Source organism: Phocoena phocoena, chromosome 14, assembly GCF_963924675.1.
Source record: "Phocoena phocoena chromosome 14, mPhoPho1.1, whole genome shotgun sequence".
NCBI lineage: Eukaryota > Metazoa > Chordata > Mammalia > Artiodactyla > Phocoenidae > Phocoena > Phocoena phocoena.
This window is the reverse complement of record NC_089232.1, coordinates 81,747,081-81,771,334: the sequence shown is the minus strand read 5'-3', so window position 1 is coordinate 81,771,334 and position 24,254 is coordinate 81,747,081. Positions and strand designations below refer to the sequence as shown.

General features: G+C 47.9%; 1 protein-coding gene across 3 annotated transcripts in view; it reads left to right on the top strand.

Annotated features, from left to right (window-relative positions):
• LPIN1 (lipin 1) overlaps positions 1-24,254 on the top strand; it is a 120,980-nt gene that overhangs the window by 16,033 nt on the left and 80,693 nt on the right. For 2 of the 3 annotated variants that reach the window (XM_065891050.1, XM_065891053.1), the window contains exon 2: positions 15,531-15,587. The exons of the other annotated variant lie outside the window; for it this stretch is intronic. In XM_065891050.1, coding sequence (XP_065747122.1) covers positions 15,531-15,587 — 57 coding nt within the window. The remainder of the gene's footprint in view (positions 1-15,530; positions 15,588-24,254) is intronic. 3 annotated transcript variants of the gene reach the window in all.

Sequence of the window (24,254 nt, the reverse complement as noted above, 5' to 3'; positions counted from 1 at the left end):
GCCTATTATACGCCAAGAACTGTGCTAGAAACTTGGGACGCATCAGTGAACAAATCTGACCAAAACCCAAACAAAACAACTAAAAAATAAAGCCTCGCTCTCATGGAGTTCACATCTGGACAATCCATAAACAGTAAGTATACTAAATATGGAAATTATCTAATGTACTAGAGGTTAAAAGTGCAATGGGAAAAAATTAAACAGTACAAGGATCAGAGATTCTGAGATGGAAAGGCAGACTGTGGTCAAGCGTGGCTTGTAGAGAGCGTGATGTCTCAGCAAAGACTTGAAGGGGATGAGGGAGCTGGTCATTTGATTTGGGGGAAAACGTGTTCCTGGTGGAGAGAATAACTAGCGCGAGGACCCTTTGGGGACCAGGAAGAGGCTGAAATGGAGTGCAAGGTGGGTGGGGCATCAGGAGATGGTCAGGGCTGGGGTGGGGCTGGAGTGGAGGGGGGAGCTTTTAGGGTTTTCCAGGACGTTATGAGGACTTTGGCTTTTGTTTTGGCCATTGCCGGGTCTGAGTTGAGCACAGCAGTGATGTCTTCTGACGTCTGGGCCTGCAGTGTGGAGAGTAGTTTGTAGGATCAGAGAAGCAGGAAGTCCAGCTAGGAGGCCACTGAGAAGACAGGTAAGGGGGTTCCAACTAAGGTGAGAGCAGTGAAGGGGGTGAGAAGTGGCCAGATCCCGGACACATCCCAAAGGCAGAGCCATCGGGATTTCCTGGTGAACTGGATATGGGTGCGAGAGAAGCAGAGAAGGTTGCCCAAGCCCCTGAAAGTCTATAGCTGTCATCACCCAAGATGGGGGCGAAGCTACAGGCAGAGCGGGATGGGGGTCAGTGGCGGTCTGCACGTGCTGAGTTGGAGAATTCTGCTAGATTTCACAATTGGAGATGACGAGTAGGCAGCTGAGTATATGATTCTGGACTTTGGAGAGAAATTGGAGCTGGAGATACACGCTCAGGAGTCACGAGCCTTCTGTGGGTATTTAAAGCCCTGAGACTTGATGAGGTCACCAAGAGAGTCAGTCAGCTCGAGAAGAGGGACAAGGTGGTCCCTGGAGGGCGGAGGAGAGACCTGCAGGAAACCTAGAGCTAACATTGGATCAGGAAGAAAAGACAAGGGCCTTTGGTGTCCTGGAGGTCAGAGAAGGAAGTGTTTCAAGGAAGGGGGAGTGAGAAATTGTGTCAAACGTTGGGGTTTTGTTTTAATTAATTAATTTTATTTTTGGCTGCGTTGGGTCTTCGTTGCTGCGTGCGGGCTTCTCATTGCGGTGGCTTCTCTTGTTGCAGAGCACGGGCTCTAGGCGCGCGGGCTTCAGAAGTTGTGGCTCACGGGCTCAGTAGTTGTGGCTTGCGGGCTCTAGAGCTCAGGCTCAGTAGTTGTGGCGCACAGGCTCAGTTGCTTCGCGGCACGTGGGATCTTCCTGGACCAGGGCTCGAACCCGTATCCCCTGCACTGGCAGGCAGATTCTTAACCACTGTGCCACCAGGGAAGCCCTCAAACATTGCTGATGGATCAAAAACATGATTAAGGACTGAGAATGTTGACGGGATTTAGCAACCCGGATGCCGCTGGTGACCCTGACGAGGACAGTTCTGGTGACAGAGTGGGCGAGGCGGGGAGCCCCTGACGCGGGTTTAGGAGAGAACAAGAAGAGGCACCTGAAGAGCACAGCACGAACGACTCTTCAGAGGCATTTGCTGGAAAGGGAAGCGGAAACGGGCAGCAGCCAGCAGGGGACTCAGGTGAAGAGAGGGGCTTTGATAGGCAGTAAACAGGCAAAACAGAGGGAGAGCGTATTTCATGGTTGACTGGGTGGATCAGCGGGGGAGATGGGCAGGTTGGTGATGCGTTAAGAGGGGCTGCACTCCGTCCCTGGTGCGGGGCAGCCTGCTGAGTCCCTAAGGCCTGATGCACAGGCTGGGGCAGGCTGCGGGCCTTCCAGCCAGAGCAGGAGAGGCGGGCGCAAAGCAGCTTCATCCACAGCAGGGCGGCCAGCTCGGCCTGGGCCCAGGGCGCCTCCTCCCGGCCCCGCAGCAAGCCACAGGCCACCAGGGGCTGCTGCTCCGCGCTGTGACGCCCTTGTGCCCCTCTCTCTGCTGCGGGGATTCTTTCCCCCTCTTGGCCTTGAGACCCCCATCCACCTTCACAGCTGAGCTCGGCTGTCACTCCCGTGACTCTCCCTGTGTTCCTGCCCCGTCATCACGCTCTTTTACCTGGTTCTCAGGTTAGCAGGCGTTGGTGGTGGGGGCCTGGGACCCCTCAGAACAGGGACCTCCACCCTGTCTCTGGGTACCCAGCCTCTGGCCCAGAGAAAGGCGTTTGTTCCCAAGAGCAGAGCTGCGTCCTAGCTCGAGTGTTTCCCTAGCTCGAGTCCCGAGAAAGTTGCACCCATTTCTGTGGAGCTCTGGCTTATTCCCTCTTTGTTTCTAAGTGAAGCCGTCATTCAAACAGGCAGTCCCCAAACACGAGGCCCCCTGTGTGCCCCAAGGCCAGGCTCCTGCACGTTCCAGAAGCCTCGCCCAGCTCCTGTGTTTGTGGCAGCCCTGAGCTCTGACTGCCCTCCAGGCTAGAGCAGCAGCAGGTCCTGGGGGCCCGTGTCAGGAAGGAAGTCCTCCAGCCACTCTGGGCCACACCAGGCTTTGGTTCCTACTTCTCCCTGCTTCAGCCTGAAAGCCCGGCCAGCCCGAGGAGTCTGTGCATCAAGACTGAGGGATTCAGCCTGCCCCCCCAGCCCTGGGAAGCTTGCATTTGCGGAACCTTGGTGACCTGCTGGTTCCTTTCTTGCCTGTTGTTGGTAGTGACGATGCTTGGCCCGGGGACAGGGAAAGGCCCCCCTCACAGGCGGGCTGAATGGAGGGGCTCTTGGATGACCGTCTTGGTGGCTGAATACCTGACTCCCACCTAATTAGCCTCTTGGCTGTGGGCACCTGGCAGAGCCTGGTACCAAGCCCCTCCCGTGTCCCGCCCCATTTACATGCCCCTCCTCCCCATGTCCCCAGGCCACCGGCCACCATCAGAGGGAGGGTTGTCATGCTCCCCTCAGCTTTCGGTGACTTGCCAACCTGGAAACGCCAGGCTTTGCCTGCAGTCCCGGGTGGGGCACAGGTGGCCGGATGGCCAAAGAATGTCACTGTGTCCAACGCTGACTGCGTTGTCAGTTTCTCCCGAGCAACAGACAATCTTTCCCTCCAGTGCCCCTCCCCGCAGGTCCCAATTTCACAGGGATGTGGGTGTCTGTCATCTGGGTCAGCTCAACCCATGGTGCTCTGGGGTAAGGCCGGCCACGTAGGGGCACATCGTGTCCTGTCACGTCCTGATTCTCCTGCTGTTGCCTCCCTTGCCCCTTGCCCACTCTCCAACCTGGCGGGGGGCCAGCTTCACCGCAGCTGTCTTAGGAGACCAGATGCTTTCGTAGAAGGAGCTGGATGTACGCAAAGTCAGGAGGCTTTCTCCGAGTTCTTTATGTAAGAGTCCTCCCCGGAATTAGGGCTGCTGTAACCGGCTCTCTCCTCAACTGCCTCTTCTGAGAAATGCAAGAACAGTATTGCGTGAACCTAATGTCTTCAGGGGAAGCAATTTCTTCATCTTCTTGGTGGTTGTTTATACATAGAAACCCACCAACTTTTGAACTGATGGATCAGGGCCCGATTGTTTTTTTTTTTTTCCCAAACATGCCTTCCCCACTTACTCTGTACCATTCCCACCCTTCCATCATAAACTCCTTTTCCTCAGAGCAACTGAATTTGCTGAGCGTATTTAATCTGTGGACACTGTAGGTAAAAAGTTTGCTCTGTTTGTTCTCTCCACAGGCTGTCTGTATCTTAAAAGATGAGCTTATTAATCCAGACAAATACTGAGTTGGTAGATGGCATAGGAAAGCTATCTTTTAAAATTGAGATATAATTGACATGTAACATTGTATTAATTTCAAGTGTACAGTTTAATGATTTGATGCATGTATATATTATGAAATGATCACAATAAGTCTAGTTAACAGCCAACACCATACATAATTAAACATTTTTTTCTTGCGATGAGAACTTTTAAGATGTACTCTCTTAGCAGCTTTCAAATATACAATACAGCATCGTGAACTGTAGTCACCATTGCATCCTCAGGACTTGTTTTATCACTGGAAGTTTTTCCCTTTTGACCCTCTTCATTCATTTCATCTAAAAGGAAACGAAACCGAATGCACAGACACGGAGAACAGGTTGCTGGTTGCCTGGGACTCATTTTTAAAAGCTGGGCTTTTAAACTCCGCAGCACGTGGGATCTTCCTGGACCAGGGCTCGAACCCACGTCCCCTGCACTGGCGGGCGGATTCTTAACCACTGCGCCACCAGGGAAGCCCCTGTGCTAAGTGTTTTAAATTCATTCATGTTCCATCCTCATCATAACAATATAGTCTTATCCCCATTTTACAGGTGAAAGAGTTGAAGCACAGAAAAGTTAAGTGACTAGGTCAAGATCACATGGATAGTTTGTGATGGGTCTAGGATTTGAGCTCAAGCTGGTCAGATTCTAGAATCTATGTTTTAGTCACTGTAAAAAGCTACTTGAATTACTAATTGGTGTATCCAAGGCTGATGTGCCCTTTCTGGTTGGTTGGGTGTCTGTTTGGTTTGATCAGTGGCTGGACTAAAATTCTTAACTATTTTGTATAATCCCCCTGGGTATATCGATACCTTGACGTTATCATGGCTGCTTCTGTCGAGTTCCACCTTCTGGCCTTGTGGCTCCAGGAAGCCAAGTGTTTTAAGTGTACGCAAGATTTGTTTTTTTCTGGTGCGGTAAGACATGTGGACACAGAAATGACTGTCATGAAGGAAGAAGTTTGTAATTCTCACAGATCCCTAGAAACAGGAAGCAGACACTCTATGCAGGGTCACACGAGGAAGCACCAGGGTCAGTCAGGAGGTAGAAGGAGAGAGGGGAACATATAGGCAAGAGTCTTTATTGTGGTTTCGGGGGTAAGGAACGGACAGGCAGGGTCAGCAGGCTTCGGACTGGCTGGTGTGAATGATTGCAGCAGGCTCTGGGGGATGGAGCTGTCCCTGGTTGTCTGGGCCCTCTTCCTGGGGTGATTAGGACAAGTGGATAGTGGCCCAGAGTGTGAGCATTTGATCAGAGAGGTGGTTGAGTTAAGGGCTCTGGATTGGTTGCTTTGCATATGAAAGGCAGGCCCCTAAACATCATCAGGCCTGGGATCTGAAGGAGAAACCAGTCATGGAAAGCTGGACTTCAACTGCGTCACTTGTAAGAGTTTTCTTTCTTTTTTCTTTTGTTTTGTTTTTGGCCACTCTGCTGCAAGGCTTGTGGGATCTTAGTTCTCCAACCAGGGATTGAAGCCGGGCCCTTGGCACTGAGAGTGCAGAGTCCTAACCGCTGGACCACCAGGGAATTCCCATAAGAGGTTTTTATGCTTAAGAAAATAAAGAAGTAAATACTGCTGCCTTTTCTTTTGACTCACAAGACCAGGTATTCAGTAGCAGAGAAACGACACTAATTTCTCTTCTTGGCTACTCGGGGAGGGGTAGTCTCTCCAGGATCAACAAAGCTCTAGATATTAAAGCATTAAATACAGAAAATAAAAAGACATGGTTAATACACCATGGAATGTGGGTGCTTGAGACAGACAAACCTTGGCTTACTTGGCGTGGGCTAGAGAAGACGACGATCTTAGTGAGAGCCAAGGGCTCTCTCTTTGATGAGACCTGCATGGAGAGTGTGTCAGGATGGTAGCAGAGAGGGCTTGGGCCAACCTCCCTTCCTCCGGCCTTGGTTCAGTCTTGTCCCTCATCCCCATGGCACAAACATCTCCTGTTTTCATTCATTTTTACTGCCCTCCCTCCCCGCCAGCCCTCCCAGCCCTCCCAGCCCTCCCATGTCTCCTTCCACTAGTCTCCCCATTCAGACTTGAATTTCTTTTTCTTTTTCTTTTTTTTTTTTAAGATTTTTCATGTGGACCATTTTTTAAAGTTTTTACTGAATTTTTATTACAATACTGTTTCCATTTTACGTTTTGGTTTTTGGCCGCAAGGCATGTGGCATCTTACTCCCGGACCAGGGATGGAACCTGCAACCCCTTCACTGGAAGGCGAAGTCTTAACCATTGGACTGCCAGGGAATTCCCCAGACTTGAATGTCTTTTATAAATTTATTTCTTTTATTTATTTATTTTTGGCTGCATTGGGTCTTCGTTGATGCGCACTGGTTTTCTCTAGTTGCGGTGGGGGGGGGCTACTCTGTTGCGGTGCGTGGGCTTCTCATTGCGGTGGCTTCTCTTGTTGTGGAGCACGGGCTCTAGGTGCGTGGGCTTCAGTAGTTGTGGCACACGGGCTCAGTAGTTGTGGCACACGGGCTTAGTTGCTCCATGGCATCTGGGATCTTCCTGGACCAGGTCTCAAACCCATGTCCCCTGCATTGGCAGATGGATTCTTAACCACTGCACCACCAGGGAAGTCCCTGAATTTCTTAAACTACTTACTACCTTACCTTCTCTGGGGGGGACGGTGGAGATGGGAGATGTGGATGACTGACCCCCAGGGTTGGAGACCACACCTGTTACTTCTGCATCAGAATGTCCCCTGAATGAGTTACCAGACACACAGAGACCACCATTTGCTCAGTGGAAAAGGGATTTCAAGATTGTGTGGTTTGAGGAAATCCTACATTTTATACTCCCTTTAGGAGATTGACAGCATACAATGAGGTAGTAAGGAAAGAAGTTATGCAGGAAATAAATCCTTGTCTGTTTTATCTGGTGTTTCCAGAATTATCTACCCCACCACAGAACTGGTTTTTGCATAAGACTTACTACCATCCCACGAGAAATCCTCGGGGAAGGCTGCCCTGCTTGTCGGGTGGAGTGGGGGGTGGCTGGCTCTGAGCTGCTCACTCATGGGCTTGGACTGATGATCTTACAGGGCTTCAGGTGCCCCAGGAGCCCGAGGTCACTGCCCCCAGAACTCTGGGCTCTCATCTTGGCCTGATCCTCCCTGGGTCCCCAGGCTCCCGGCATCCCAGGGCATTGTACCAGGCCTTGCTTCACTCTGGATTCCCAGATCCTGGCACAGTGCCTGGCAAACAGTGGGTGCTCAGTGGTTGCCTGTATTGAACGAGTTCCCCAATAGAACCCACCAATTAGAGGCTATGTCCTTGTCTTCTAATCAAACCTTATCCTTGTGTAGGCACACACACACGTGAATACATCTATGGTCTGTGTGGGTTCTTCTTAAAGATAGGCAAGGAGGCGCGTTAGCACTGGGATGGGGTTTCACGGGGGAGAGTCGTCCTCATCATTTTGCCATAAATACACACGCACAGACACAGAGGAAATAAGAAGACACGCAGATAAACACACAGAAGCACAGGCTGTGTAGATACAAGCAAACACATAGACACACTTGCAAAAATAGGCACAATCACAGATGCGCAGATGTAATTTTACATGTAAACAAACAGAGAAATAGAAACCAGACGCCCTCCCCAACACACATCCTATGTTCTGGCTACTTATTGCTCCAGAGCAAACTGCTTCACAAATTAGCGCATTTACACAACAACTGTCTCACTATAGCTCGTGATGTCGCGGGGCAGGATCTGGGCAGGACTTGGCTGCTGATGTTCTGCCTCCTCGTGTGATGACTCAGTGAACCTGACTGCTAGACGGGCTGGTCTGGATGGACCACGCTGGCTTCCCTCACATGGCTGGTGGCTTGGCGGCGGTGACTGGTAGGCCGGCCTCAGCCGGGACTGTTGCCAGGAGTGCCTGCAGGGCCTCTCAGACGTGACATCTCAGGGTAGTCAAACCTCTTGCGTCGCAGCCGGCATCCCCCTTGAAGAGCATTGCAAAACGCGGAGGGGACGCTGGAAGGTTTCTAATGACCTCAGGAGTTGAAGAATGTCACTTGTCCTGCATATCACGGAGCAAGCAAGTCTGTTAGGCTTCCTCAGATTTAAGGGTCGGGCTGTTAGGATTTATCTGTCAATGGCAGCAAAGAATTTGGGGCCATCTCTGATCTACCACCACACACACACACACACACACACACAACACTCTCACACACACACACACACACACACACACACAGGCTTCCGGCAGGGCTGGGAGGTGCTGCCTCTCTTCATTGTCCTTCCAGTGGCTGCACATGAAGTACGAGGCTTGGGTACGAGCCTGTACTGGGGGGTCACTCCTTTCAGGGGAGAGTTCTCTCCTGGAAGTTACATCTCAAGTACTTGCAGGGACCAACACCACCTTCATCTTTCCTTAGGAAAAGTACAAAAATCAGGCCATCTGCAGTCCCCTTCCTTTACCGGTTGCCTGCAATGCAGATGGAGTGATGCTGTGGCTTAGAGGTCAGTCACACCTGGGTCAGATCCCAGCTCACCCACCCCCGCCTGCCAGCTGTGTGACCTTGGCCAAGTTCCTCGACCTTCTGAGCTCCAGTGTCCTCCTCTGTATGTTGAAAAAGTCACACTTCTATACTTCCGTTCAATGAGTATTTATTGACTATCTTCCGGGGGTGCGATGGTGAGAACAATAGGCGCTGTCCCTGACGGAGGAAGCTGTCATTAGCTGAAGAGTTATGCAAACAATTGTAACTTTGCCAACTGTGCTAAGTGCCAGCAAAGAGCAATAAGGGTGCTATCGGAGGGTGCAGTCATGATGTGATCTCTGTCAAGGAGGCCAGGGACCGCTTCTCTGAGGTGATACTTGGCTGTGGTCTGGGGGATCCGTAGCAGCTAACCAGCTGAAATGTGTCTTTGGCAGAGGAGATAGCATGTGCAAAGGCCCTGTGGCTGGATGGAATAAATTGAGTAGGAGGTGGTGAAAGGCCAGTGTGACTGGGTCAGAGAGATCAAAGGGTGCAGGTGGGAGATGAGACTGGACAGGTAGATGGAAACTTTGTTCACCAAGTTAAGGAAGGGTTTAAAAAATTGTATACATTTTATATATTTATTTGAGTGGTTTTACTCATGGACCAGATCGTGTTTCAAAAAGATGCCCTTGACTGCAGCAAGGAAATGAACTACAACGTGGCAAAAGGAGATGTGGGTGATCCCATTAGGAGGCTGTGCCAACAGAATAGTGCCCCCCTGAGATGTCCATGTCTTGGTCCTCAGAACCTGGGAATGTGTTAATCACATGGCAAAAAAGAATTAAGGTTGCAGATGGAATTCAGATTACTCATCACTGACTTTAAAATAGGGAGATTATCCTGGATTACCCTGGTGGGGTGGGCCGGACGTAATCCCATGAGTTCAGAGAATGGGTCAGAGACATGGGACATCAGAGGCACTCAACCTGCCCTCGAGAGCTTTGAAGATGGAGCAAGTGCTATTAACCTCATTTTGTAGTTGAAGAAACTGAATTTCTAAGACATGAAGTGACCTACCCAAGGCCAAGCATTATTAAGTATTATAACCAGGGCTTAGACCCAGTTCTCTTGAGTACAGACTCTCTTTCCATTTCTACACTAGTTGAAGGGACCCTGGGGGACCCAGGTTAGAGTCTGACTGGGTCCAGTTCCAGCCCCACCTGTGGTGTCCTCCTCTTTACCCCATCTCCTTCCAACCAGAGCAAACCCTTCCTTATCCTCATCCCTTACTTCAGATCGTATTGACAGAGGGTGCTGGGCTCAGAAGAGGAGGATCTTGGCATTGGAATCATGACGTAGGAGGGCACGTGCATTTAGGCTTATAGAAATTTGGAGATAAAGAGCACTTAGTGTAATTCTGTCCTTTGACAGAAGAAAAACTGAAACCCAGAGAAGGGAAGTACCTTGTCCAAGGTTCCCTCCAAGTTAGTAAGACAGTCAGGACTAAATCCTGAATTGCTTCCTCCCCAGACCAAGGCTCCTCCCACTGAAACCCAGAGAAGGGAAGTACCTTGTCCAAGGCCCCCTCCAAGTTAGTACGACAGTCAGGACTAAATCCTGAATTGCTTCCTCCCCAGACCAACGCTCCTCCCACTGCACCCTGGGCTGTTCCCAGGTGTTCCTGGAATCCTCAGCTGGCGTTTGGATGCATTTTCCCATAAAAGTAGGCTGTATAAACCGTAGTGCCCGCAGGTCCCTGGTCGTACAGCTCAGCCTTGCTTCAGTTCATCTAAGCTATGGCTTCCTCTGCCTTTCCTCCCCTGGAAAAACGAACTCACTTGGATGGAACTCTTTCTATGCGAAAATGTTACTCTTTTTGTAAAAAGTTCAGATGCACAAATGAACCTTAGAATGTGTAAACTGGGATGCGCCTGGCCTATCACTGTGGACTTAAGGCCTGATGATCTGGAAGACTTTGAAGTCTCCCTCTTTCTCCTTCTGTGTGGTGGGAATTCTGTGGTCCAAATGTTTCTCCATCAGTGAAATGGCAGCAAGAGCTTTGGAGTCACGTAGACCTGAATTTGAATTTGGATTTAGGCCCATATATGTGACCTCCAGCAAATCACGGGCAAAGGTGTAGTAGTGAGCAAAGGCCCTACGAGGAACACAGGAGACTGTGTCCTGGACTTTGATCTTCATCAGGCTGCCATCGAGATTCAAATTCACCTTCATTTAGCACCTACCGTATGCTGGTCACTTTCAAGTACATCTCTCACTTAATTCCCACAGCAGCCCCGAGGTGGGTAGTGTCATGTAGGTTCTTTAGAAGAGGAAACGGAAGCTCACAGAGGGTGAGTCAGTGGTTCAGTATTATTCTACTTATAAGGGCAGAGGCCCTGACCAGGACCAGTCTTTGTGGTTCTATTTCAACTGCCCTACACCCCATAATGATTAATATAGTCAAGTGAACAAGCAAATCAACACAGCATAAAGGAAAAGACAAGAGGAAAGTATCTATCTCCTATCTATTATCCTATCTACATTTACTAGGTCCATTCTCCAACCATATTTTCACTTTTCTATATCTGTCTGTCTGTCATCTATCTGTGCATTACTGCATTTATCGAAGGACAAAAGATGGTTCAAAACATAACAGAATTTCTGTCTTGATCAGCTGAGGCTGTTATAACAAAAATACCACAGACTGGGTGGCTTAAACAACAGAAATTTATGTCTCATAGTTCTGGAGGCTAAAGAAGTTGTGGGTGCAAGTACAGTTTAGTTCTGGTGGGAGCCCTCCCCCTGGCTTGTAGGTGGCCACCTTCGTGATGTATCCTTACATGGCAGAGAGAGAGCTCATTTCTCTCCTATCTCTTATTCTTTTTTCTTTCTTTCTCTTTTGCGGTACGCGGGCCTCTCACTGTCGCGACCTCTCCCATTGCAGAGCACAGGCTCCGGACGCGCAGGCTCAGCGGCCATGGCTCACGGGCCCAGCCCCTCCGCGGCATGTGGGATCTTTCCCGGACCGGGGCACGAACCCGTGTCCCCTGGTATCGGCAGGCGGACTCTCAACCACTGCGCCACCAGGGAAGCCCTCCTATCTCTTCTTTTAAAGGCACTAATTCCATCACAAGGACTCCACCCTTATGACCTTATTACCTCTCAGAGACCCCACCTCCACATACCATCACACTGGGGATTAGGGCTTCAAACATGAATTTGGGAGGGACACAAACATTCTGTTCATAGCAGTTACATACGTCTAAATTAAGTGAGGAATAAAAGAAAATAAGAGGTAGAGGCAGAAAATAGAGCCAAGAATGAGGCTAACACAAACATGCATTTCATAGAGTCTGGCTCATTTATAAGTAGAGCAGAAGTGTGGCTCTGGCCCCCAATGTCTCAGGAAAGACCTGAGCAATTACACATTTCATGGTATAAATAAGGTGAAAGCAAACCAGCTGTTCAGAAGATGCTCACCTGTTCCTCACACTGAGACTTCCGTGCTATCATCATCCAGGATTAGCAATTAAAATTTGTGCACTATTGTTTCACACAGTATTATATCTTTTCATTCTTACATCAGCTCCAGAACTATTTTATTTTTCTCTTCCTTTTACAGATGAGAAGATTGAGGCTTAGGAAGGTTAAATTCCTTGCTAAAGGCCATACAGCTCTTATTGGGAGAATGGGGGTTCAAACCCAAATTCATTTTTGGCTTCCCCCATGGTTGCTAACTGCTTGGTGCCCAGGGACCAAAGGTTGGGCTTCAAATTTTGTGTTAGAATTTTTTTTTTTTTTTTTTTTTTTTTTTTTTTGTGGTACGCGGGCCCCTCACTGTTGTGGCCTCTCCCGCCGCGGAGCACAGGCTCCGGACGCGCAGGCTCAGCGGCCACGGCTCACGGGCCCAGCCGCTCCGCGGCATGTGGGATCTTCCCGGACCAGGGCACGAACCCGCGTCCCCTGCGTCGTCAGGTGGACTCCCAACCACTGCGCCACCAGGGAAGCCCTGCGTTAGAATTTTGAATGACAACAGACAAATAGCTGTGGGGTGGAATGAGATTATTTTCTTCTTAGCTTTGAGAGAAATGACTGTTGGAAATACACAGGTTCACCATTTTTGGTGTTCTTGTGTTTATTTTTAATCTCTGAAATCAAAGCAAATTTCTGGGGGCTCAGAGTCATTGCTCCCATGGCAGCAAAAAATATATTTGGTATTTGATTAGAAACTTCATTTTTAATTGGGACCAAATCCAAGCATTGTGGATTTAAACTGTTGCCAGTCTTCCTAGCCTGCCTCGTGAGTGTAAAATCCATGCAACTGTTGTACCCAGTGAGTGCTGGTGGGCGTGTGACTATGTTTGTGTCCCATGAGGAATTTGAGTTGGGTGGTTCAGAACATCTGTACCCAAGTGGCATGATTTTTTGCAGAATGCTCTAATACTCTAGAGGAGCTAAAATGGAGGTAGTAGAAGTGTTTCAAATGCATTGATTGGTTGAAACCAGGACTGAAATATTTACTATATTAAGCAAGTTATAGATGCAGAAACCAATCGCCTTGCCCGCTCTCCCTACCAGGATCTGGACTTGAATAGAATTCCTTAACTCACATCTACCTTCTTTTCCGGGTTCTGTCTTAGAGGAAAATCTGTCCTTTTTATTACAGATGTTCCAGAATACTCTAAGAGTCCTCCCCAAATTTACCCTTTCAGTTTTCCTCATTGGTTAATGCTTAATAATACCATCATCTACCAAGTCACCCAGGCCAGAAATTTCAGTCATCCTCAAAATCTCCCTCTTCTTCACCCACCCGACCATCCGAGTCAATCACTAAGCCCGGGGGCCTCTCCCACTAGGCAGCGCTCACAGCCGCCCCTTCCTCTTCCCCCGCACTGTCACCACCTTCCTTCACACCCTAGAATAGGCTTCAAAGAAAAAAAAAAAAAGGGGGAATTCCACTGCCGTCCAGTGGTTAGGACTCCGTGCTTTCACTGCTGAGGGCTTGGGGGTTGAATCCCTGGTTGGGGAACTAAGATCCCACAAGCTACGCGGCTAAGGGAAAAAAAAAAAAAGCCTTTAAATTTGCTTCTCTGCGTCCAAAACACAGATGTCAGAGTGATCCTGTAAAACACAGGCCTGACCATCCTGCCACTTGGTAGCTCCTCACCGTGTACAGTCATCGTTCTCAAACTGTGTTCTCTGAAGCCAGGGCTCTGCAACCAAGCCTGGGGACTCCAGGCCTCTTCCCTGAAATGACCACAGCATTCCCCTTCTTTTTTTTTTTTTTAATTTGTTTATTTTTATTTTTGGGTGTGTTGTGTCTTCGTTTCTGTGCGAGGGCTTTCTCTAGTTCTGGCAAGGGGGGCCACTCTTCATCGCGGTGCGCGGGCCTCTCACTGTCGCGGCCTCTCTTGTTGCGGAGCACAGGCTCCAGACGCGCAGGCTCAGTAGTTGTGGCGCACGGGCTTAGTTGCTCCACGGCATGTGGGATCTTCCCAGACCAGGGTTCGAACCTGTGTCCCCTGCATTGGCAGGCAGATTCTCAACCACTGCGCCACCAGGGAAGCCCCCATTCCCCTTCTATTTACATACGGGCTTCTGCAAAAGGTTTTGTTTAAGGAGGGCATTTGTTAAAAAAAAGAAACTTTTAAAAAAAATGACCCCACTCTATCCATGTCTCCTGACTGCAGACCATCCCGGGCCTGCTCTGTATCACTTGCACATGATGGGATATTCTCCAGTCCTGGGCGCTCCTGGCTGTTCCCCAAACATATGTGTGGTGCCTTTGTTTCTTTGAACACACCCTCTTCTCTGCTTGGAATGGAATTTCTCCTCTCTCCTCAGAGAGCCCCACTTATCCTTCAGAAGCAGCTCAGATGTCACCTTCTGTGGATGGCGCAGAACCTTCTTTATATTCCCCGCAAGCAAACTATTGCCTCCCTCCCAGGCTCCCACCCGACCCTGGGCATGTCTTGGTGGTGATCCTGGCCATGAAAACCTTTTCTACATGTCTTCCTGCCTGCCCCCCACTAGATCATGAGTGACTCAAGGACAGGATTTCTGTTTTACTCATCTCTGTGTTCCCACTACCTAGCAAAGCGCTTGGCCCCTGCGAGAAACTAAATGAACCATCAGGTAAAGCAACACCAGTAATTATCTGTCAATCAACAATGGGTTGGAAAAGCTAAATGCCGTAGATGAATAGCAGGTAGGGTGATGGGCAAGGGGATGAGAGGATGAGGGAAATAGGAGTAAGGGGCTTCAAGGGTTGTTGATTCTGGGCTGCTTTAGTTGCACTCAGAACATATATGGTTTTTTAAAATTTTACTTTATTTACTTATTTGTTTGGTTGTGCTGGGTCTTAGTTGTGGCCCGTGGGCTCCTTAGTTGTGGCATGTGAACTCTTAGTTGCAGCACACATGTGGGATCTAGTTACCTGACCAGAGATCAAACCCGGGCCCCGTGCATTGGAAGCACAGAGTCTTAACCACTGCACCACCAGGGAAGTCCCAGAACATATGTGTTTCTGAGTATAACTTAAGCATAGTTTAAGGACTATGAAAACGTATCACATCGCTTAGGCTGGGAGCTCTAATGGGGGCCCCTGTTGGAAAAGCAGACTGTGCAGGTCCTACTTGCTTGGGTAATTTCATACCAACAGTCTTAACAGCTCATCCGTGCACGAGGCTTTGCCCTTTCACTGGAATAGACTCAGTGAATGCTCACTACACACCCGTCCATTCCAGGGTTGTTGTTATGCCCATTTTACAGAGAAAACTAGCCCTGTGCAGTCATAGCCAAGAAACAGTAGAGGCAGCACGTGAAAGCATGTCTTCGGATTCCAAATCCCATCATTTTTCCATGTTGCCTTATCTCCTGACGTTTCCCCAATAGGTCCATGTGCTCTGGGAAGGAGGAGACCTCAGAGAAGTAAAGGAGTGGGAGAGGGAGATTTACGACCTCACGATGTGTCCTTTCTTACCAAGACCTCACACTCTGTGTTCAGAAAAGACCTCACCAAATCCTTCTTCTTACTGCATTTCCTTTTTTTTATTGAGATATAATTCACACACCGTAAAATTCACCGTGTTAAAGTGTACCGTTCGGTGGTTTTTAGTGTATTCGCAAGGGTGTGCAATCACTACCACTAATTACAGAACATTCCCACTAAGTAACTTCTAATGCTTCTGTTTTCCAGATTCCAATAATGAGAGACCCTGGATGGATTCGAAATGTATGGTCTTCAAACATTAATGTGAGTAGAGTTGCTATGAATGCCCTAATTATATCAATACTTTGACATTTCAAGATGAGAGAAAATGCTCTTTGACAAACTGCTTTATTGCCATGGATACATGCAGTCCCCAAACCAGGACTCTGCCATTCGACTGAAGCTTTCAGAGTTGGCCTGTAGCCTTTTCTAAAGGTTTGATGAGTCCCAGATGCAGCTAAGAACATTATGGCTAGTTTCTAACCTCTTCTCCCTGCGAGCCAACCTCTGCCACGCATAGATCTGATTTTGTCACCTCCCTGATTAAAAAGCATTCAGTGGGGCTTCCCTGGTGGCGCAGTGGTTGAGAGTCCGCCTGCCGATGCAGGGGACACGGGTTCGTGCCCCGGTCTGGGAGGATCCCACATGCCGCGGAGCGGCTGGGCCCATGAGCCATGGCCACTGAGCCTGCGCGTCCGGAGCCTGTGCTCCGCAACGGCAGAGGCCACAAAAGTGAGAGGCCCACGTACCGCAAAAAAAAAAAAAAAAAAAGCATTCAATGGCTCCCTAGTGCCAACAGGAAAATGTTCATATCAGGTTCATGCCATTTGTTTGCCCTTAACGGACTGTCACGTTTATTTAATAAGAGCCCTTGCGGCTGCCCTGAACCCCTCAGAGCCCTCCTGAAGATTCTGCCTCTTCCTCCTGTACCCATCGGCCCCTTTTGTCATTGCCCTGTGCCTGGTCCCCAAGCCTCAGCTGGGCCCTTCAGGTTGTCTCTGTAACTGTACTTCGTGCTTTGCTCCCTGCTCTTTTAGGGTCTCCCTAGACCCCACATTCAGCAGCCCGAGGGCCAGCACCACGCCGCCCCCATGCCCACGCCAGCTTCCAGGTTCTGCTCGTGAATCTGGCTCGCTGAGCCTCTGTAGTCTGCGGGGATATTTCGCTGAAGCATCCCTGGCAGTGGTCCACCTACATCCTGGTTCTTTTCTCACAGTATGTTCATCTCGCCCTCACCTTGTCTAAGTTCAGCAACTTCATACAACTTGCTCTACCCCATAGATTTTAAGCCTGGGACCCTTTCCTGTGGAGAAGAGACTTGGAACAGCTCAAGGAAAGGCTTTTGGAATAATCCAGGGAGGAAGTGATAAAGCCTGAAGACTTATTTGTCCTGACTCTGGCCTGTCCTAAACCTTGGGGATGTAGAATAAAAGTAACACTTGGTGTCTCTCTCAAAGAGCTCAGTGTGGAGAGAGACTCTGGTCAGAGTGTGGACCGAGAGGCCTAGTGCAGGGCCAGGCAGAGGGAGAGATTCTTCCTCAGACGAATCCAGGGGCTCCAGTTAAGTGAATGAAGAAGGCTGCCGAGGAAGGCCTGGCCCCGGCGACGCTGGGAGGACCGCAAGCTCTACTGATACTTCCCAGTGGATTGGCAGAGACGGGGCCCAATCAGAGGCCAGGAGTCTTAAGCAGGGCAGGCAGCTATTGGCCTCTGAGCCTGGAGTGAGGGGAGCCGTCCTCTATGGAGGAGAGGAAGGGCAGGAGGTCCCGGTAAGTGAGCCGCTCCGCCTGTGGGTAGGCGGGCAGGCTGGCCATCACGAGGTGGTCTGAGGCTGCCATTCTCCGTGGCCGAGTCCCATTCTGCAGACCTGGGGGCTGGAGCCCATGGCCACTGGGTTTCCAGGCCCAGCCTCTGGTCCAAGGTGCAGGGCAATGGCCATGGTTACAAGGCAGGCGGTCTAGGAAAGGCGTCCGTTGAGCCTCTGCTGCCCATCACAGAGCTCGCACGGTAACAAGACAGGAAGCAATGGACAGGGGATGTGAAATAGGAAGTTTCTGCTGCAAGGGCGAAATTACAGAAAATCTTACCATCTAAGCAGGGGACCTGGATGTGGAGTCCAAAGTTCTGGTCACATCTGCCCCTTAGAGTACGTGTGACATCGAGGAGGTTCCCTAACTTCTCTGAGCTTTAGTTCCTTGGCTGTACGTTGGGAGTTCGTCCGATCATGACCACAGAGTGCCTGCTGTTCACCACCAGGCATTGCGTAGAAGAGAAGACGGCTTGGAACTCAGCTTGGAGGGGTGGGGTAGAGAGTTTAGAAGCAATTCAGAAAAATGCCTCTAAGAGGAAGTAAATCTTATGCAGAGTCTTGAAAGAGGTGTAAGCTAGCCAGGCACGGAGGTGAGAACTGGGTGGTGGGATTGAAAGAAGGGAAGAGTGGGAGGTGACAGTGGAGGAGAAGGGAGCAGGGTGCTCATGACGGGGGGCCTCACTTGCTTTTCTAAAGACCTTGGACTTTATCCTACAAATAATGGTAATGCGGGGTGTTGGCATTGAGGGGCCTTAAGCAGGCAGTGCCATGTCACATCTGCAGCCCTGTTCCAGGGTAGTCATGGGATGGGGCTGGAGGCAGGGAGGCCATTTAGGAGGTCATCGTCAGCCTGGTTGAGCTGAAGTGCGTGGTGGACAGTCCAAAGGGAGGTTTCCAGAAGGTAGCTGGATGTTCGGTCTGGAGCTGAGAGGCAAGATCAGGACTGGAGATACCGATCTGTGGGTCAACAGCATTGCTGAAGTCTCCAAGGGGGACAAAATCACCCAGGGAGTGTGTGTGGCCAGGGGAGGTGGGCAAGGTCACAGAGGTGGGTTTCCAATCAGAACCTCTACTCTCACAGCTTTTGGTAATTTTTATGTTTTATCCTTAGAAGATAGGTTCATAAATTCCAAAAATGCTTAGTGATGAGAAAACCCAAACGAAGGGAAAGTACAACAGGGAAAGAGAGTAGGACTCAAAATCTCTGTCTTTGCCTGTCTGTCTCTTTCTCTGTCCCTGTGCCTGTCTCTGTCTCCTACTTATTGTGCAAATAAATGTTCTAGGCACGAGGGTACACTGATGAGTGCGTCGTGGCTGGTCTTTTGCTTGAAGGGCTCACCAACCAGTAGAGGAGATAGGGGCATATGAAATGACGCAGCGACAAGGCTCTGTGAAATGTGCCGTGACGGAGTTCCATGTGGGCTGGTTAGTACAGAGAAGCCAGTGATGAATTCTTCATGGACCCGAGGAGTGTCTGAGGGAAGGCCTTCCTGGAGGTCCAGCTCCCAGTTTGAAGAATCTTGGTCTGGCCGTGGGATGCAGAAACCCCCCAAATACACACCAGCATACCCATCCCTGTACACATGGAGGTTCATTCAAGGCAAAAGGCCCCGAGTTCTGGAGGGAGAGTCGAGCAATGAAATGTTCACCCAAACTGCGTAACCCGTCTAACTCAGGCGAGGGAATGTGGCACAGTTAGTCACGTGAAGCCTCCCTCTTGGCCAACCTGTGCTTTGATTGCCCCATTTTTAACAAAAGCAGCAATTCTCAGAATTCTAGATTATCCTGGCACAGTTACTTAGAACCGTATTTTTCTTATCTGTTTTCTTTCTTATCTTTCAGTTTGAAAAAGGACAGGATTTAAAATGTCTTCTTGGATGGAGAGCACATTTTGTGCAGAGAGGAAGTGGCTTTTGGTTGGATTTAAATTAATTTCTGAAAAATTTTATCCAAGTGCTTCATGTGCCTATTTTCTAGAAAATCAACTAGGAGATGCTGACTCACGACTAAAGCCAACTACTTACGTATCTTCTTTGCACCTTATCCTATGGAGTTACTGATGGAGAAACTAGCTGATTCTCACAGAGCAACATATGCTAATACATCCTCCTTTTTATACTATGCCATTTATGTATAATCTTATCCTGTTTTAGTTTGTTCTTTATTCAGACTCTGCCTTTCTTATATAGAGAGTTTTTCTTGGGGAGAGGTGTGTTTTTCCTGGAAGTTATGTTTGCCTTTCTTTTTCCTTGTTAGCAGGAAAAATTTGTGCTTCCCATTCCCTGCCCGTCCTTTCTCCCCTGCCCTCCGTTCCCACAACACACACACATAATGTCCTTAAGCTTTTACTTTAGTCTATCACTTGGAAACTATCACAGTCTTTATTTTTAAGCCCATTAACTTGTTTTAATTGGGATCTATTTATCTTATTTGGATGACCATGATTTTCATATAGCACTTCGGTTTTCTTATTTATTTAACAAACTTTATATGGTGCTTACCAAGTGACAGGTTCTCTCCTAAGAGTATTACAAAATTAACTCATTTACTTCCTTACAGTAGTTCTGTAAGTTGGTCTTATTATCTCCAGTTGAGAGATGAGAAAATGAGCACAGAGAGGTTGAGCCACTTGCTCAAGGTCACACAGCCGATAAATGGCAGGATTAGGATTCAGACCCACATCTTCTAGCTCCAGAGACTTTATTCCTAAGCACTGCAACATGCTGCCTCTATAAGAAGTTTCTCCCATTCAGTAGTTTCTAATTCTTTTCATTTATTCCTTGCACTTAGTACTTTTATCACGTTCCCTAATTTTTCCAAACTCTCAGCTCTCTGTGCAGGAGTCCTTTTTTTTCCTATGACCTCTCTCTGCAGGAAATCTCTCTTCCTGCTCACTCTCATTCTTCTGCCAGAGCTGTCGTCTTGGGAGGCTCTCACTACATCCACCTTTACCCAGATCCTTGTTTTCTTCTTAGTTCAGTCTTTAAAAATAAGCAAACTGGAGTTTTGTTTTCATGTAACCTCCCAGAAAAGGGAGATAGAAGATAAGTTTTCGAGCCCTTGCCTGTCTGAATCTCCTTTTTAATTTGACTTCACATTTGATAGTTTGGTTGGAATTAGCATTTGAGGTTGATATTAATTTTTCACAGAATTTGAATGCATTGTTTCACTGACTTCTAATAACCAATGTTACCTCTATGCCAGTCTGACTTTTGCTCCTTCCTGGGTGACCTACTATTACTATTTTCTACCTGTAAGTTTTTAGGGTCTTCAATTAATCCTCTGTGTCCTGAAGCTTCACAGTGATGTGCCCAGCAGTGGATCATGTCTCATTCACTCTGCTTAGACCTTGGAGCACACGTCTGTACTGTCCTAGCGGACAACATACTTGTAAGCTAATGAATATCAGCAGATTAAATATGTCAACAGGCTAAAGGAAAATGGAAAACAGATAAAAGAGTGGTGACTGGAGACCCATGAAGTTCCCCTCTGTCTCTCTTATCTCGTATAGCCCAGCTTTCTGGTCTACAATTGGTATGTTTCATTCACTTAATCTTCTACTTTTGTTATGATTATTTTTGGCAATCAAATTTTTCCTTTAACAGATTCTTTTTTGTTCTCCAGTCTTTTTCTCTTTCACAGCATTCTCGTGTTTTTTCGTTTTCTGAATGAAATAACTTCCCAGATCTCTCTGAGATTTGAACTTGGGAATTTCTTCCTATTAATTTCTCTTCTGTTCCCGTCATTATTTTTATTTCTTCTGGAGTCAGGTTTCCCCCTGTCTGTCATTCTCTCTCATGTTGCAGAGTTTCCTCAAATGTCTGGTGATTGGCAGTTGACTGTATGCCTGGGGTAGGAAGGTTGCCTGGAAACTCCCATGGCTGGGGTTCACTCTAACCAGTCAGGGAGCCGGTGGTCCCCTGGGGAACAGTGTGGTTCTGGCTCCGGCACCTGTTTGAGGGTCTCCTGGGCAGGTAGCCCCTCCCTTGGCTGCAGCCCGCTTGCAGGTATTCCAGGTTGTAACTTGCTCCGTGCTATTTCTTTTTCTAACATTTTATTTACTTTTTATTGAAGTATAGTTGATTTACAGTGCTGTGCCAATCTCTGCTGTACAGCAAAGTGACTCGGTTCTATACATGTAGACATTCTTTTTTTAATATTTTTTACATTATGATTTATCACAGGATATTGAATATAGTTCCCTGTGCTCTACAGTAGGACCTTGTTGTCTACCCATCCTATGTATACTAGTTTGCATCAGCTAATCCCAAACTCCCAATCCATCCCTGCCCCACCCCCCCACCTCTTGGCAACCACAAGTCTGTTCTCTGTGTCTGTTTCTGTTTTGTAGATAGGTTCATTTGTGCCATATTTTAGATTCCACATCTAAGTGATATATGGTATTTGTCTTTCTCTTTCTGACTTACTTCACTTAGTATGATAATCTCTAGTTGCATCCATGTTGCTGCAAATGGCATTATTTCGTTCTTTTTCATGGCTGAGTAGTATTCCATTGTATATCTGCACCACATCTTCTCTATCCATTCATCTGTCGATGGACATCCATGGTTGTTTCCATGACTTGGCTGTTGTGAATAGTGCTGCTATGAACATAGCGGTGCATGTATCTTTTTGAATTATAATTTTGTCTGGATTATGCCCAGGAGTGGGATTGCTGGATCATATGGTAATTCTATTTTTAGCTTTCTGAGGAACCTCCAGACTGTTTTCCATAGGGGCCGCACCAACTTACATTCCCACCAACAGTGTAGAAGGGTTCCCTTTTCTTTTTTTTTTTTTATAAGTTTATTTATTTTTATTTATTATTTATTTTTGGCTGGGCTGGGTCTTCATAGCTGCGCTTTCTCTAGCTGTGGTGAGCGGGGGCTACTCTTCGTTGCGGTGAGCAGTCTTCTCATTGTGGTGGCTTCTCTTGTTGCAGAGCATATGCACGCAGGCTTCAGTATTTATGGCTCACGGGCTCTAGAACGCAGGCTCAGTAGTTGTGGCCCATGGGCTTAGTTGCTCCGCGGCATGTGGGATCTTCCCAGACCAGGGCTCGAACCTGTGTCCCCTGCCTTGGCAGACAGATTCTTAACCACTGAGCCACCAAGGAAGCCCTAGGGTTCCCTTTTTTCCACACCCTCTCCAGCATTTGTTATTTGTAGACTTTTTAATGATGGCCATTCTGACTGGTGTGAGGTGGTACCTCACGGTAGTTTTGATTGGCGTTTTTCTAATAATTAGTGATGTTGAGCATCTTTTCATGTGCCTACTGGCCATCTGTATTTCGTCTTTGCAGAAATGTCTATTAAAGTCTTCTGCCCATTTTTCGATTGGGTTGTTTGTTTTTTTGTTATTGAGTTGTATGAGCTGTTTGTATGTTTTGGAGATTAAGCCGTTGTGCTCTGTGTTCTTTCTCTACTCAACCTTTCCCTTTGCTTTCACCTTCCAAATTTGATTAGATGTCTTTTCCACAGAAGATGGCCCTCCTGTTCTCTCTCTTCACTGTTGTAAGTTTTTAAGTTCTGAAGTTGCCTTGAGATTTAATGAGATGCAGTGTCTGGAAGTAAAGGGAAAATAAACACACCCGTGTTTGTTCTGCTTCACCTGCTACCCTGCCCCAGGATTTTCCTCCTTGTTCAGCATTGTTAATGGAGCTATTCTGCGCGTGTCCGATGACATTCACTGTGTTCCTATCTAGAAATGCACTGCATATCTCTTACAGCCGATTGCGTTTCTTAGCCTGAATCACGATAGCCCCATTCTGCCGTACATGTCCCGGGTGGACTAGTGCCAAGCACCAGCACAGTCAGATCCAACAATAATATATTTAATTAGAATCTTACAGAGAATGATCATTCCCTGTTCAGTGAATGCTTAGGTTTTATGGAGATGTCCCAGGGCTCCTTTCTCACTTGTGATAGATAGAAACGTTCTATGAACGTCTCATTTTAGTGTGTATTCCCAATCCTCCCTTTCACCAAATCCTTCTCCCACCCCAGTGGGCATCCTGTTCTGAATTGTTTGTGTTTGTTTTCTCTTGCTGGACACACTGTGTATCGACTTATCTTGAGCTCTTTGAGGACAGAGGCATCTCTTAATCGTTAACCCCCCACTGTACCTAGCACAGAGTAAGCACTCAGAAATGGCTGGTTCAGGACATGTCAAACCTGAGCTTTCCAGTACGGTATCCACCAGCCACGTGTGTCTCCTGAGCAGCTGAGATGTGGCTGGTCCAGACCTAAGTGTGTTACAAGTATGAAACACGTACTGGATTTCAAAGACAGTATAAAAGAAAAGAACGTAAAATATTTCACTACTAATTCTAATATTGATCACCTGTTGTAATGGTAATATTTTAGATTTATTGACTTTAATAAAATATTTTATTGTAAAAAAGAGAAATGGCTGGTTGCATAGATGGGTGCATTCTTTGTGACTTCCCTCCTGCCTCATTCATGATAAGGGCACTGGGACTTTAACACCAGTGCATCCCTAGTTAGTCTATTTTTATTAGGATGAATATATATATTTGCAACCAGGCATTATGACCCCTATATAATAATTATGCATACATTTCAAAATATTTATTGAGCACCTACTAAGTGCCAGAAACGGTGCTAGATATTTAGACAGAAATGGTCTTTTCCTTCCTGCAGAGTCTGTCTGCTGGGGAGAGATTTTACAGTAATTGCACACACAGATGGAGCATTTAAACTATGCTCAGTACTTTGAGTGGAAGATATGCAGAGCACTGTGAGTGTCGAACAAGGAGAACTGACAGATGGGGACGTTAGTGATGCTTGAGCTAAGGTTGAAGAATGAGCAGTGGTTAACCAGGTGAAGAGGGGAGAGGATTCCATGCAGGGGGAACAGCAGGTACAAAGCCCTGGTGGTAGGAGGCAACAGGACAAGCACAAAGACAGGAAAATGATCCAGCGCAGCTGGAGCTTAGACTGTGTGGAGAAATAGTGGAGCCAGAGCAGCCGGGACAGCAGACACGCAGTCAGACGTTTGATGCTGGAGAAGCGGGCACGTGTGTCTGTCAGAGAACCGTTTCCCATTCAGATGCTCTCTAGCTGATCCACCTGTGAGTCTCCTGAGGACACTGCAGCTGA